At 33.9% G+C, this 16,313-nt stretch overlaps 1 protein-coding gene across 4 annotated transcripts; it reads left to right on the top strand.

Annotated features, from left to right (window-relative positions):
- Positions 1–1,605: 1,605 nt before the first annotated feature.
- LOC114413311 (ADP-ribosylation factor GTPase-activating protein AGD3-like) lies at positions 1,606–15,599 on the top strand. Of its 4 annotated transcripts, none has more exons than XM_028377633.1 (20): positions 1,606–1,822; positions 2,093–2,169; positions 2,342–2,437; positions 3,158–3,228; positions 6,168–6,230; positions 6,739–6,783; positions 9,136–9,201; positions 9,308–9,355; positions 9,446–9,541; positions 9,630–9,671; positions 10,288–10,503; positions 10,624–10,743; positions 10,831–11,055; positions 11,129–11,215; positions 11,303–11,638; positions 12,427–12,572; positions 12,639–12,732; positions 13,730–13,895; positions 13,978–14,227; positions 15,028–15,599. In XM_028377633.1, exons 1-20 carry the CDS (start codon positions 1,797–1,799, stop codon positions 15,134–15,136), a joined length of 2,379 nt encoding a protein of 792 aa, XP_028233434.1. In that variant the 5' UTR covers positions 1,606–1,796; the 3' UTR covers positions 15,137–15,599. The 4 variants fall into 4 exon arrangements, with proteins under 4 accessions (XP_028233434.1, XP_028233433.1, XP_028233435.1 ...); XM_028377632.1 differs by having other exon boundaries at positions 1,607–1,822; positions 2,337–2,437; XM_028377634.1 differs by lacking the exon at positions 2,342–2,437 and having other exon boundaries at positions 1,794–1,822.
- Positions 15,600–16,313: the final 714 nt, after the last annotated feature.

Below are 16,313 nucleotides of genomic sequence, written 5' to 3' on the forward strand. Positions count from 1 at the left end.
GAGGTCTTAGGTTTGAATTTTTCTCATTGACATTTATAAAAAAAACTAACAAATTAATATTTATCGATAAAATAATTATAAAAAAATTATACATGCTACATGTGAGGGCGAGTCCTGGTGCAGCGGTAAAGTTGTGCCTTGGTGACTTGTTGGTCATGGGTTCGAATCCGGAAACAGCCTCTTTGCATATGCAAGGGTAAGGCTGCGTACAACATCCCTAATGGGATACGAAGTTTTTATACATGCTACATGTAGGTCTTGTATCCATCTTCTCAATCTCGTAATCATTAAGGGGTCCGTCTCACGTGCACTTGGCCTGTTTTAACCAAAGCCTATTATATTCACCTCTCGTTGGAGTGCTTAGAATTTCAGGCATGACATGACGAGTTTTTAATTTAATTGTAGACATGAAATGGTTGATGTTGATTTGTGAAACATAAGTATTGCTAATTTTTTTTAAGAAAACTAAAAATTACAATTGAATAATTATAAATAGGTAAAATATCAATTTAATTTGATATAGGAATTTATAAAACATGTTACAAAATATATATAAAAATGAATACTTTTCACACAACCTTTCGTTTTTTTATCCCAGGCAAGGCAGATGGGAGGAATTCCTCATTCACTTGCCTTCGACTATTTTTCGTCAATGTAATGGTCTATCAAGAGAAGCCCAAAAATGTTTAAGAGAAAAAAGAGCATAATATATTCAAGGAAAATAACAAACTCGGAAATAATCAGAAACATTTTAAAAACTCCAGCACAGCTTCTACATTATGAAAGTGGTCCCGTCCCGTCTACCTAAGAAGGGAATGAAGCATGTTCCGTTTACTCGCATTAACCCGTTGTTCTGTTGAAAAAAATAAACTTGGCCAAAATTTGAACTTGGAGTTCGGACACTTAAGTTGTGTTTGGAAATTTTGAGATTTTAGTCAAATTTTGTATAGTGCATAAAATAATTAATATGAAAATAATCTTGAGCTAAATGTGTAATTTCATTAGTGGCATTTTCATTAAAATATCCTTTTCTATGATTATACTTTTTTCATAAAATTTAGACTATATCTTTCAAAAGTGTTTTTGTGTAATATAAAAAAAATGTTATTAATTAACTGACGTCATGAAAAATTGTTGCAATTTACATTGATAACTGTTGGAGATTATTATGAACAGAGTTACGAAGTATATGTCCATATTCACACTTATATCTACAAAGTTTTGTGAATAATTTACTTATATTTGAACCCAAACTCATGGATATTCATTAAATTTTATTGTGCATGTTACTATCCTCAAATCTAGAGAATATTTACTGAGTTTAATGAACGTAGCAAGGATGGATGCTCCTTTCAATTTCACGTGTAACATGAAAGATTGAACCTACTATTAAGAAAGTTGAAAGCAACCCCACTTTGAATGCACGCCAATGCCTATGAAAAAAAAAAGACACGTCGTTTTGTTACCATACTATTTTTTCTTAGATGTAATTGGTAGAGTATGGTTGGCTTTGTTAAAAATTAATTTCATCGAAGAATCTGATATCATTTTTAATGAAATTTTCTTATAACTTATTTGAGTGAACGACAGACATGAAATATCGCAAACACTCTTAAGTCTTAACCGCTTCCTTCCTTCTTTCCTTCAAACGCGCTCCAAATATTATAATATTTGTTGTTATTTATTTTTTCACTTTCCTTCTCTCTCTGAACAAACCGTTGTAGCGATTCCTTTCTCTGCGAAACACAAGAGGACGAAGGGAAGATTTCTGGAAAAAATGCGTTTCACGAATCTCGATGACACTCCAATGTTCCGCCAACAGGTTCTCCTCTTATTCTTCCGTTTCCTTCTTTATAGTTTTCGGTGCCGTCTTCCTTTGAATATTGAATTAAACGATATATTGTGTTCAAACGGTGCCGTTTCTGTACGCATTTTGCATCTCGTGGTGATTTATGTTATCTAGCTGTTCTGTTTAAAAATTTATGAAGTCGTGTCGAGAACGTGTTTTGTGGTTGGTATAATAATAATAATAATAATAATAATAATAATAATAATGATAGGTTGGTAAATTGATGAATGGTTGTGGATGCAGCTCCTGTGTTTGGAGGAAAATACTGAATCCTTGCGCGCGAGATGCTGCAAGTTCTACAAAGGATGTCGAAAGTATATGTGAGTTTTCTCCACGTTCATCCCATCTTATTTGAAAAACTTCTTAATAATAAAACACTTATAGATAAAGGAAATAAAGGAAGGAAAATGAATTGAGCCCCTCCTCTCAAGTTAACTAATCAAGTTAACTATACATCTCATCTAACTTCTCTGGTAACACTTTTTAGGGAAGGTCTTCGAGAGTCATATAATGGGGACATTGCATTTGCAAGTGCCATAGAAAATTTTGGAGGAGGGCACAATGATCCTCATTTTGTTTCTTTGGGAGGTAAGTCTTCCCTACGCATCATTCACTTTTCCCTCCCACATGTCTTGTCTTATCCAGCTAAGACTTGTAAAAATAGTCTTGTTGGTCATTCCAACTCACTAAATCGGTCTATTATAATTTAATTTACGAATTTAGTCTTTATTTTTAACTCCAAAATTGGACGTTGACGGTTAATGGATAATGTTGACGGTCATGTGTCATAATCCCAATGGACGTTAAAATGGTGTATAAAAATTAACGTCCAATAGGACTATGACACATGGTGGTCGTCACAGTTAACGTCCAACAAGATATTATGATACGTGACCGTCAACTCAAATAGTCTGATTAAAAAAAAAATGGGGACTTAACTGGTGAATCAAATTACAATTACAGGGGACCGATTTAGTGAATTGAAATAAATAGGAAACTATTTTTGCAATTAAACCTAGAACTAAATGAATTTACTTGTGATATGCTCAATGAGAAGAAATAACTCGAAATATGCTTATTTGAAGATTACTTGGGTTGTAGCAACTAAATGAATTTACATGTCTTGTCTTATTATTTGAACAAGTCACAAGACTTAAACTGACATGCAAATTAGGTTGAGTATAACAACTAATAAGTCATGTTGCTGGAGGTATGTTCTGTTGCTCTGCATGATATTCTTAACTTTTAAGCCCGTAAATGAGCTTCCAGAATCTGTTGATTTTGATCAATTTTGTTTGGTATTCCCAGGACCTGTTATGGCCAAATTTACTATAGCGTTGAGAGAAATCAGTACTTACAAGGAACGGCTCCGGTTTCAAGTAATGATTTATCTAATGTTGTTATTGACTTTCTTGTTCTTTAGCAGTGTATTGTTTTGTAAAGGGTAGGTTTTTATACTTTTGCTGGAAACAATGCTCCATCTTCAAGCCGTCCTATTCGGAATGTTTATTGCGGAAGAGGGTGTATGTAATGAATGACATTTATGCCTTTCAGTTTCTATAATGTATAACTATTAATAAAGACAATTACTTTATTCCATTTAATGTACACATTTATTATTGTTAATTTACCCTTCAACTATTTTTAAAAACCACTCATAATAGTAATTACTGTCTAATAGCTTTTCAACATATAAGATATTATTTATAATCTATCATTATTAATGAAGACAATTATCCAATTTAGTGTACACATTTATTATTCCTAATTTATCCTTCAACTACTTTTAGAACCACTCACAATTATAAGTAGTTACTCTCTACTAACTTTTCAACATGACAATTATTATTTATAACAATTATTCCATTTGGTGTACACATTTATTATTCCTAATTTATCCTTCAACTACTTCTAAAAATCACTCACAATCACAAATAGTAGTTACTGTCTAATAGCTTTTCAGCATGACAATTATTATAATTACATTTAACTAAAAATAGTAGTTACTGTCTAATAGCTTTTCAGCATGACAATTATTACAATCACATCACATCTAACTAAAAAAAGACAGTTTTAAGGCACCAGGCACAGAGTGCCTGTTTTTCAACTAGTTCATGTAGGATCTGTGTAAGTGGGCAGTTATACTTAGTGAATGGAAGTTACTACACATAATATGACGGTTATGCTTTGATGGGGATTTTTATTTATAAGGTTGTCTCCTTTCGACATGTGTCCTGGGCCGGGGAGCGGGAAAAATAGGAACGCAAAACTCAAAAACTGCTTTACAGTTTTGCATGTTAACGGACTCCTGGTCCACTCTTCTAGTGTGCATGTGGACAATTACGGTTATATATATAAGTTTCAGAACAGAGAATATTCTCTGTAGGACACGTGAGTCTGTGGGACAACAATATCATAGTTGTGATCTGTAGTCTGTGTTTTTCTCACTTTTCCGTCTTTCGAACTTTCAATATTTCAACTAGTTTCTGGTGTTCTATCATTTTATGCTCTGACTTGCTAGATCAAAAGGAAGGGTATTTATTGAGGTCAGTGACCTTACAATGGCTAAGATGTATGGATTCATTGGAGGAAAAAATGGAAGAACTTTGAACCAAGATGGGGCATATCACATGTGGAGGAGAGAATGGGACGCATAGAAGATAGGCTTCTCTCTGAGATGCAGAGGCTGTTTGGACTTGGAAGAGATTGCTGGAGGAAGACGAGAGTTGCAGCCTCAAGGAAGGAAATTCTATCTGTCATGGCAGTCAAGAAGATAGAATTAGTCAGTTTTAATGGAGAATATCCTGTAGGACTAGGATGAACTACTCAGGCTGACACTTATTTTGAAGTTCAGAGTATTTAAGAAGTGAAGATTTTGTTTGGCCGAATTAAGTATGGATGGGTCTACCATACATTAGTTCAACTTGTTGAGATCAACTGGAGAAACACTCACTTGAGACAAGTTGAAGGTGTTAGTGGCTCGGTTCAGGGAGATACGTCGAAAATCCTTATCAAGAAGTGACAGAACCGAAACAAGAGCAATATTTAGGGTATTTTTGGGGTGCTTTTTGACCTAATCTCAAGTATAGAGTCCACACATACATTCAAGCCTAAATTCTGTTACCAAGCAATGCAATTAGCAGGAGATTTGGAGGCAGAGAAAGTTGATTTAACAGCAGGTGTTGGGGTTCAAAAAAAAGTTTCTTGGGGCTGCAACTAAACCAGCGAAATGAGGCATTGGAGCATTGGGCTAGGAGTTTGGTAACTACTACAGGGAGGCAGAATTTGACTTGTGTTGCTGTGCTGGGCAAAATTGGAGTGCAGAGAAAACAAGTACGTCTAATTTTTCATAAAATCGAGGGGCATATTCCTTTGTGACAACAGTAGGATAAAGGACAGATGGACAAGATCAGAGTGAAGGAGGATAAAATAGAGGATTATGGCATTTAACTTGTCAAAGAGTTAATGGAAAATAAAATCTAGGGGACTGTTTTAAAATGTATGGAGAAATTTCATCAATTACATCAATGTTCAGAAAAAAAGAAAAAGAAAAAACGATATTAGGGATTTTAGGAGAAGATGTGGTAGATGATGGCCAGTGAGGTAGACGAGCAGAATGAAGTGGAGAATATAGAATGTTATTACTTATTGTATTGTTTTCCTCTGCTGATATTATTTCCCCACAGATGCATTCTTCAAAAAACTGAAGGGCATTGAAGTGTTTAATTTAGAATTAGGTTGTAAGTGGACTGTTATGGTGTGGTATTTGTAAGTTTGAGAACAAAGAATATCTTTGTAGGAGACGCTGAGTCCCTGGGACAGCAATATCATTGCTGTAGTGTGTAGTCCGTGTTTCTTTTTTGTGTTTCAATAAATATTTCAACTTGTTCCTAATGTTCTATCAATTTTGCTGAGTGCTTATTCATGAGTATAGGGATGCCCTTTTGTATAATTTCAAAAATGTGACTGTTAGCTTTACTTATTCCTCATTGTAGAATAACAAACTTATGGTACTCAGGTGCATTTACAAACCATAAGTAAAACTTGGTACATAGTTGATACTTGATAGTGCCTGTTATGTGCCCAGATCCTATGGCAGTTTAGTTACAGCCTGTAATAAATTTTGGCCCATGATAGTAAGATAAACACTTGACCACTGGTGAAACTTGTGCCTTTCCAGTATTTTACTTTTAAAATTTGAGCTTCTATTGCAAGTATAACTTGTCACTTTATGTTGATTGGAATTCCCCCCTAATTAAATTATAGGCATTGCTCTAATTGATGTTGCTATACTGACTTAATTAATATTGCTTCTTAGGTAGAGCACATTTTCAATGACCAGTTACTACCCATTGTCGATGTTGACATCCATGAAGTCAAGGTATACTGTGAGTAGTAAGATTTTTTTTAATGTTCATATACAATAGTGTTGATTATTATACATCAAAACGATGGAACAGTAAGATGTCATACTTAATGATATGGCTTAGCTCCAGTAGTTTCTCTAGTGGATCTATTTAAGTCATAATTCGTAAAGCAGTACGATGTTGCCTTTCCTCTCTCAAGTTATGTACAGCTCTTGGTAGTGAAATCTCATGAAATAAATCGTTTGTCCAGTTCTGTTTTATACTATATTTTATTGGTAAGGAAACAGTAAAGTCGAAATTATGACTGCTGTAAAAACTGTGATTGAATAACTTCTTTAGAAGAATGTCAATCAAAACTATTCATGGTGAAGTTATCAATGTTCAATTTAAAAGTGAACACTCTTTGGCCTGAGGTTTGCTTTCCATATCTAATAATACTTTCATATTTTTCTGCCTCCATATGACTGGTTTAATGTTTGTTTGTTTTTTTTTTAATTCTAATATTTCAAGCATTGCTTGCAGGAAGCTCGTAAGCGTTTTGATAAAGCTTCCCTTGTATATGACCAGGTGCCTCTCATTTTCCTATGAAAGTTACATAGTGTGATGAACTCTGCATCAATACATTTTGGGTAAAGTGTGTTTAAAGTCTTTGAAGTTTTGGTCAAAATTTGTTTTAGTCCCTACATTTTAAATATGGTATTATCCTTGTATTTCTGAAATTTGGTGGATCTGGTCCCTTGTCAGGTTAAAATGAAGTATAGGATCAGGGATGAAATCCATGCATAAAATATGTTAGGATCGCGTAAAGTCAAACATATTCTAGGCAATAGTAACAATGGACTCAAAAGTTCAGATATCGAACCCAAAGGACCAATTGTATTTCCAATTAGTCATATTTATTAAACTAACAGTATGAATGATTAAAAATAGGAATTAAATATTTTTTATGATTTTGATTTTTATAAGAAAACAAATAAATGAATATAAAAAGAGGTTTTGAGTTATAATAAGAGTGTGCAAGGGTTATGACTTACTAGTACCAATTTTTTTTCCAGCCTTAATCCTAATGAAATCATGGATCTATCAACTTAAATCAAAAGATAAAATCAATTTTAGGGATGATGATTAAGGATTAACTAATCTATCGTAGATTATCCAAACAGCTTGATTACGCAATTTGATACAAAACATTTTTCACCTAGATCTATCAATTACATAGAGATGATCACTATTATGCAATCGATTGAGTATTAGAATGATCGATTCCAACTAAAGACTAAAATAAGGAAGAAAATTAATTAACATAAAATAATGAGAAATTCCATTAAGGATAAGGAGAGGAATACATTTTGATAGCTACATCATAACCCAGGTTGAGGGTAGGTCCTAGGGGAAGTTATAAACATCTTTCCATACTTTGTGTCTAGAGTACTTCATTTTATTTCCTCTGCATTATTGGGTTTTAGCGATATTTATCATGCGGACTAGGGGATTAGCCACTCATGATCAAAGCAAAACTAACAATCTTATAAAAAGTAAACATAAACATACCAATAGGCAAGAACGAGGGTCACATTCGTCCAAGCGATGTTGTTCACGATCTTCAACTCTCAAAAACCCTTTAGGTTCTCTCAAAATTGTAAAATGATAAAAATATAACTGAACAATTCACTTTTACAAAGCCTAGAGAGCTATATATAGCTTCCTAAAGATATCTGCAAGAAAAGGCGCAGGTGCACTATGGCCAGCCGTGGTCGGAAGTGACACTGAAGCCTTGAGTCATTATGAATTGACTACGACCCTCATGAATTTATCATAGCCGTTATTGTATCCTTGAGGCTATTTTGGGAGGGTTGTTATCGCCTGACTATGGTCATGTTGATTGCCACGGCCATGGTAAATGTACGATGGCCATGATCAAGTGTAGAGTCTTCAAATCTTAAATTTGTGTAATTTTCAATTCTTTCTTTCAATTGAGCAGTTGTGTCTTTGCAATACAAAACTAGTGTTTAAACTTGAATTCTGCCAAAAAATGCATGTAAAATGACACAAAAACTCGTACAAAATACCACTCAAGGTGGTTTATCATCCACCATATTTTAAAAAAATGAGGACTAAAACAACCGTTTTTAAAATGTAGGGACTAAAATCAATTTTCACCAAATGTTGAGGGACCTATAATACATTTTACCTGTAGATTTTCTTTTTTTCTTCTGCTACATGTGTTTATCTCCTTGAGATATACAATTTACTAAATAAGAAGCATAAGAGCTTCTCTTTTTAACTGATACCAAGAGTATGATAATCAGTATAATCTATTTTTCACAATTCACAGGTCAATCAATATTTGGATTGTGTAGATGCTTCCTAGTCAATGACCATCATGGATTTATACTTCAAATTCTCCAGTTCACTTGTTGAATTTTTATGTTGTTGCATCAAAATTTGATTATTGAGAGAGTAATTTTGCAAACAGCTTTTTTGTCCCAAAAACTGCTGAAATATCTAAAAATAATCTTTCCCGAACATGCTCTAAGAATTCAGGATTTAATGGTATAATTAAATGAGATAATGGAAACTGACCTTGCAGTTTAATGTCAGTGATTTTCAAATTCTCCTTAGGTCAAATTGCCTTAAAATCAAGTTTGATCTTTCAGTTATTCTCATTTCATATAACCTTAAAGTTCTTGCATTTTTTTTTTTTTGGCAAAATCAATTGCTCCCTCAGTTCCTGGAGATACAACCCTCAGGAAGTACTTGTATTTTATTGGTGAACTACATCTCAAAAGTTTAAATTGTGTCTGTGGTACTTATGAAGGAGTATGATGCATGAGTTTGTGTGTCTATGTAGTGCTGTGGAAAGTTCACTTACATATTTCTTGATCATAACCTGCAAGCAATGTGGATTTTGTGCTACAGGCACGTGAAAAGTTTATGTCACTGAAAAAAAGCACTAAGATTGACATTGCCACTGTCATAGAAGAGGTATTTCCAGCAGCTTTTCTTTGGCATGTTTGATTCGGAAATTAGTCAAATAGCTTGCCGTGAGTTACTATGATCCTTTGAATCTAATATGGTAGAGACATTCCAGGAGTTGCAGGATGCAAGAGCATCATTTGAGGAAGCCCGTTTCAATCTGGTAATTTAAGTTGCACAAGAGATGCTACTTAGAAAAGGAAAGATGTGTATATCATTAAGGATTAACCACATGACGTTTTTAACCATCTAGGTTGGCACTCTTAATAACATTGAGTTCAAGAAGAGATTTGAGGTTTTAAAGGCTGTAACTGGAATTATGGATGCTCATCTTCGATACTTTCAACAGGTATATGGCATAATCACATGTACATATACGGAACTTTTTCCAAATCTATATTGCACCTATGCTATAACTGAAAATTCTTCTCTTGCAGGGGTATCAGCTATTACATCAGTTGGAACCTTTAATTAGTGAGGTTTTGTTATTAGTTCCATTTTTTTTTTATTTTAACTTGACTGCTGCCAGTACACATAGTTCTTTTCCACAGATAAATAGATGTCATTTTGTTTTGATTTTTCTAAAACTAAAAAACCAAAGGGGATCAGGCAGCCACAACACATAGTTAATGTATCTACCATCTGACTGTTAGGTTTATTTAACACATTTGGAATTGTTAGAATAATGTACTTCCTCAAAACTCAAAACCTTGAATAATTGGTAGGGGCATCCAGACGTGAAACCCACCAATTAATCAGTGTGATATATTTGCTTTCAAGAAAAGAACAAAATTTTTGGTTGAAATTATGATTAGCGTTCCTGATTATTGTCTGAATGTTCGATTTTCTGTCCATATCTGAGGTGCCTTTTTTTTTTTTTCTTGAAGAGATTTTCAATGGTTTAATTAAAATTGATTTGCTACAATTTAGTGGCTAAATTTAGAAACTATAAGATTAATAGTCTCCTTCCTGTGAGGCATGATATTGATCCAAGGGTGGGCATTAACCATCATTGGAAAAACTGAACCTTTTTCTTAACTTTATGCTAAGAGGAAGGGGTAGAATGCCAAAATATTTGATTCGGCTATGTTGCAGATTATGGATTATGTAAAACAGTCAAAAGAAAGTTACAATCAGGAGCAGATTTCACTTTATGAAAGAATGCAAGACTACAAAAAACAAGTTTATGAAGAAAGTAGGTTGTCCTTGAATGGTCCTTATGGTTCTCCTAGTAGAGACTCTGCACCTCCGTTTTCTAGGATATCAAATGAAGTGGCAGATGTAGTGATGGAATCCGCTGCAAATGGAAAGGTATTTTAGAATTTGACGTTTCCTTCTTTCTGAGATTTATGTATTACTTCATTTTAAAACTTTTCAATTCTGAGTTGAGTCCTGTCCATTGCCGTTTCTTCATCGCTTGCAAAATTTTAGGTTCAAATCATTCGACAAGGATATCTTTCTAAACGATCCTCCAATTTGAGAGGTGACTGGAAAAGAAGGTATTTTGTTGTTGACAGTCGAGGAATGTTGTACTACTATCGCAATCCATATGTAAGTAACCAACTAAAACTCGACTTTTAATACACTAAACTAGGTAATGCTCATTCTTCTAAATAAATGCTGAGCGTCCCGTTTCAGGGCAGCAATCAACCATCTCCAAAGAGGAATAGTGGCACTGAAAATGGTTCTGGGCTTCTGAGTCGATGGCTTTCTTCTCATTACCATGGGGGTGTCCATGATGAAAGATCTGTAGCACGTCATACAGTAAGCCTGCTGACATCAACAATCAAGGTTGATGCTGACCAGTCGGATTTAAGATTCTGCTTCAGGATTATTTCGCCATCGAAGAACTATACGTTGCAGGTACGTATTCCAAAACTTTATCAGTTTAAAGTTTGGGCATTTATCATTACTTATACTAAAGGAAGCAATGCAGGCAGAAAATGCAGTGGATCAGATGGATTGGATGGAAAAGATAAATGGAGTAATTGCCTCCTTATTGAGTGTCCAGACACTGGGAATGGTACGTAGTAGATATTTTGTTTTATATGCATCTTTTGATACCCATTTAAAATTTGATTATTACAATTGTAAAACAATTATGTGACAGCCTCTCTCAGCTGACTCAGAAAACGGCGACTCTTACTCTGATGACAATATTGATAAGTTAGAAAGCTCTCCAGATGATGATCACACTGTGACTGTGAAGTCTGCATCCAAGAATCCCACCCCTAAAAACCAGTTTCGTTCATCTAGAAGTTTGCAGTTGCATAAACACAGTATGAGAATTGAAAAACCAATTGATGTTCTTAGGAGGGTGAGTGGGAATGACAAATGTGCTGATTGTGGTAAACCTGAACCAGAATGGGCATCCTTAAACCTTGGCATCCTTATATGCATTGAGTGTTCTGGTGTTCATCGTAATCTTGGTGTACATATATCAAAAGTAAGTATTTGAGGGCGCACATTTAATCTTACAATTTAATGTTGTATATGGCTCATATCTTATAAAATTTTACTGAATAAAAGCTAGAGACAGGGTTAGAGGACCTGGTACCTGGTACCTCAAAGCCCTCACTTCTAGCTAACAATTGTTACTCTTAAAAATATAAATTAATTAAATTATAAGTTTAAAGTTTTATTGTCTGCATATATGGAGAATAATGATAATTAGTCAAGTTATTACTGGCAGAAAATTTGAGGGTTTGCCTTTTTTAGTCTCCCAAATTAAAATTTGAATTTTTTAGTTCCTTAAATTCAAAAATATCTTTTTTAGTCCTTCTTACACTCAAAAACTACCAAAAATCAATCAAGAAGGACTAAAAAAAGTGTTTTACCACTTTAAGGGACTAAAAAAATACAAATTTTAAATTAGGGAACTAACAAAGATAAACCCCTAGATTTGAGGGACTAAAACATAATTAAGACAAAATTATTTTTAAACTCTGAATCTAACATTACTTTCTTTTTATCTATATAAAAACTGTCCAGTAGTCCCCATCAACGGCTGGACAGTTCTGTCTTTTTTTATTTTTTTAATATTTTACTCTCTGTTCTTTTCCTCTCTTTTCTGTCACTTAAAAACCCTTGCATTTGCACGGGATCCACTCCTAATTTAATCAACCCCCTTTCAACAGTATCATTTTTAGTAATTTTTTTATCAGTAAAAGGGAAAACAAATCCTTTTGTTTTCATTCTCACTTTTGCAGCTAAGTTGGGAAACATTTTTTGCAGGTAAGATCACTGACACTTGATGTTAAAGTGTGGGATCCCTCTGTTTTAAGTATGCTTAAGTCACTGGGCAATCTTTTTGCAAACTCAGTTTGGGAGGAGCTGCTGTATCCACCGAGTAATTTGCAAACTGTTGACACCCCTGCGAGGTAAGTGCTGCAAAAAATGAGGGGATTATCTGTTTGAACTTATGCTAATATGTACCTGCAATGTAGTTCATCCAAGGAAAATGGAGAGGAGTTCTTTCATGCAAGAAAACCAAAACATGACGATTCTATTTCATTAAAGGAAAGGTTCATTCATGCAAAGGTATTCTAAGAAAATTTCAAGTTTCTTTTGCTATTACCTTTTTTCAGAAAGATGGGGGAAGCTTGAATCCCCCAACTTTGAGAAGTAAAGAATTCATAGCCTATATTTTCCAACTTCGAATAACAGTAAGTAAATGTATTCTTAGCCTAAAATCTCTTAAGAAATAACTAAAGCGATCTAGAAATGTACACTCTATTTGTTTCTCTATTGTATTGACTTCTATTGGAAGTTGAAAGTTGGGCATCCAATATGGTGAACTCTGTAGCATATTTGATTTGCTGATATCCAGTTTTTTGTACCTTTATGATATGATAATATCTCAGTCTAGTTATTAGTTCATCCAGTTAATGAATCATCATGTGGTTGTTAGAGATGCGACGAAATCATTCATGAACGTTCAACTCAAGCTTTTGAAAGAACTAGTTGTTGACATTATATCAAGGTCTCTATGACCAAGTGGTCAAGATTTTGATCCTTGGCTCCCCCATTCTTCTCATTAAAGTTGAATTTCAGACATGGTAAAAATGGGTTTGTGCATTGGATGTGCTTTAAGTCTATAGGAATCTTGTATGTAGAGTCACGGGAGATTTGAAAACGCAATTAATGAGTCTTCACGTAATTACCGAGATTTTATATTCATGGATAGAGTAAATGGCCACTTTGTGTTCTAGTTCGGACTGCAGGTTTTGGTCAGTTCGGTAGTTTGCTTACTTATTTTTTGCCCAGTAAAGTAGAGTTCATTTAATAGAATGACCAGATAAGGTTGACAGCTTTACAACTGTCTCCATTTGCTATCTTAGATTTCTCAAGCTCTACTGCATAAAGTCTCAACTCTTAATTGTCCCATGTTACACCACTATTTCCTTATTTAACCTTAGATAGGTTATAGGTTTACTTTTTCTACCTTTATAAATAGCCTTTAGCATTTAGTGGCAATCTAATTATTGAAGTATTACTTGACGGAAGTTTAATATATGTTGACGGTTTCTTATTGCAGTATTCTGAGAAAATATTTATTCCCCGGACAAAGAAATATCACCCTCTCTTTTCACCCGCACAACTGGTGCTGGAAAGCATCTATGCCAATGATAAGAAAGCAGTCTACCAGCATATTATCAAGTCAGATTTTGACATCAATGCCATCGGTTGGCAAGCATCGTCTGGTATGTCTTATTATTCCAGAAGTCTAAACTCCAGTGAAGTTTTTGGTGTTGGAAAACCAGTAAGTAATGAGCTGTTGTGCAGATGACTCTTTCAACATGGTTTCTTCAAATAATTTAAACATTGCCTCTCAAAGTGAAATTCAGCCCATTGAGGCCATACAAGATGGTTCTAGCGTGCTTCACCTTGCATGCCTAACTAGTGACATTGGCATGGTGGAGCTGCTCCTACAACATGGGGCAAATATAAATGCTTGTGATTCTAGAGGTCAGACACCACTACATTATTGTATTATTAAAGGGAAGACCGCAGCTGCAAAAGTGCTTATCATGAGGTAATTAATTGGACGTTTTCTTGTATGTCCCTATCATTTTCAATCATCGTATTCTATATGCTATCTTCACTTTATAGTCATCAAAGGATCAACTACACATTTACACTGCCTCCAGTCCCGGAGGAAGATACCAAACCTTTAGGGATACTAAAGCATTCTCCCCCACATCATATATATGTTATACATACATTTATTGTATATGCTAGCTAAACAATTGAGTTCGTGCAGAACTTTATGAAATTTGAATGTTTATTAATTTATTCTTCCATTTCATCATTGCTTCATAATTTCGTATTGGAGTCATAGTAATGCTTGGCAGAATAAGCTGTAAACAGATTATCATGCACATTTGCTCATTGTAAGCATGATATTTGCTCATAGAAAAAGTTATACTATTTTTATTTTGCTTGGGGGAAGGAATCAGAGAGAAATAGTGCGTTGAAATGTTTTTCTTGTTTATTATCTAAAATGGCACTAGTTAAGTTTCTTTTTTTATAATATGAAAATATCATTTCTGTAATTCATTATTGACCCTTTTTCCTTTGGTAAGTTGTACACCATACCCATACAACAGGAACTCGAACTTGAGATTAGATTGTTGGAATTAAAATCTCATTCAAATGAGTTTTTTGCTTGACCGTGAAGTAGCCTTATACTTGTACCATGATAAATATTGTATTTCAATTTTAAACTTAAGTTTCATGGAAATTTTCTTCATATACTATCTCTGATATGCTGTGTTCATGGTTGATAAGTTGTGGTTTACTTTGGAAAATTGACATAGAATGCCAACATTACAGGGGAGCCAATACATATGTCGCAGATAAAGAAGGCAAAACTCCTGTTAAGCTTGCATCAGAATCTGGCTGTGGTGATGATGAAATTCTCGCTCTCTTGACAAGCAGATGACATGTTTAAAATCTTACAATGAGCGGTCATTAAATTCCTTGTTGTGACTTCTCGAGAAGATTAAGATTGAGGACCAACTAGCCATGCATACGAGCACAAAGAGGCCTGGTGGTTTAGTTTTATTGGGCCATGTTGTATAGTGTAATTATCTTCTTAATTGATGGATGTGATGGGCTGATTGTGGGGTTTCACGTCTATTCGAATGTTCAACTTTGCAGCCTCCATTCTCATTAAATTTTTGGGACTCAGATCATTGTCATGTATTCCAAGGACTGTATATATAAGTTACTTTAAATGATTATTCAACAAGGTGTATAAGTTCATTCAAAAAAAGAAGAAACAGATGAAGAAGAAAAGAGGTTTAATGTAAGGATCTTAATAAAGTATGGCCCAGTTACAGCAGAGAAATGTGAGGGACGTTCTATAAACGTGAATCTTAATTAAGTTGTTGATTATGACAGAATTGTTAGGTTCAATGTTCCATCAGGTAGTAAAAATCATTATTTTTTTTAATTAGAAAAATGTCTTGTCCATAATACCGCATACTTAAAAGGATATTAGTGACTTTCAGAAACCATATATAACTTGGTTGAGTGATTTTTTTATACAAAGGTAAAAAAACTAGAAGTTATAATATCATGCTGCTCGGGTTCAAGTTTCTTATTACTATTTTGTTCTTCGTTTGATTAGCATTATTTTTAGGGAAATAATTTTTAAAAAATTCAGAAGTTGATACAAAATAAACAATTTTTCTCTCTTGAATAAGTTGAATTAAACACACCTAATCTACTTCAATTCACTAGAAAAAACACCTAATGTTGGTAACTTTTTCAAATAAGATGTTTAGTCGTCACTTGGATTTTAAAGAAAAAATATCAATTTTAAAACAAATAGATATAAATAAATAAATAAAAGTCCGACTCAGTTAGTTTTTTCCGGTCTAATTGTTTTCAAAATCACTTCCTTCACTTTCAATGATGTGTTAACAATTTGAGAGGTTCATGTAACCAGCATTTTCCATGTTTCATAATTTAGGTGGATAATGTATTTTAGATAAATGTTATTAAGGAAATTAAATCACACGCTACACCTTGATGCGTAATTCTAAATGTATCTCTAAACGTATTTTAAAATAAACATTTTTTTATGAGTATCAAGATTTGAACCTATTCACACA

Source organism: Glycine soja, chromosome 5 (assembly GCF_004193775.1).
Source record: "Glycine soja cultivar W05 chromosome 5, ASM419377v2, whole genome shotgun sequence".
Taxonomy (NCBI): Eukaryota; Viridiplantae; Streptophyta; class Magnoliopsida; order Fabales; family Fabaceae; genus Glycine; species Glycine soja.

What these genes read in the sequence shown, in the direction of transcription:
- LOC114413311 (XM_028377632.1), top strand. Translation starts at nt 1,778, where the DNA reads ATGCGTTTCACGAATCTCGATGACACTCCAATGTTCCGCCAACAG. An exon ending in TCATTTTGTTTCTTTGGGAG is followed by an intron (nt 2,438 to 3,157) that starts GTAAGTCTTCCC and finishes TGGTATTCCCAG; the next exon opens with GACCTGTTATGGCCAAATTT. An exon ending in GTGTCCAGACACTGGGAATG is followed by an intron (nt 11,216 to 11,302) that starts GTACGTAGTAGA and finishes ATTATGTGACAG; the next exon opens with CCTCTCTCAGCTGACTCAGA.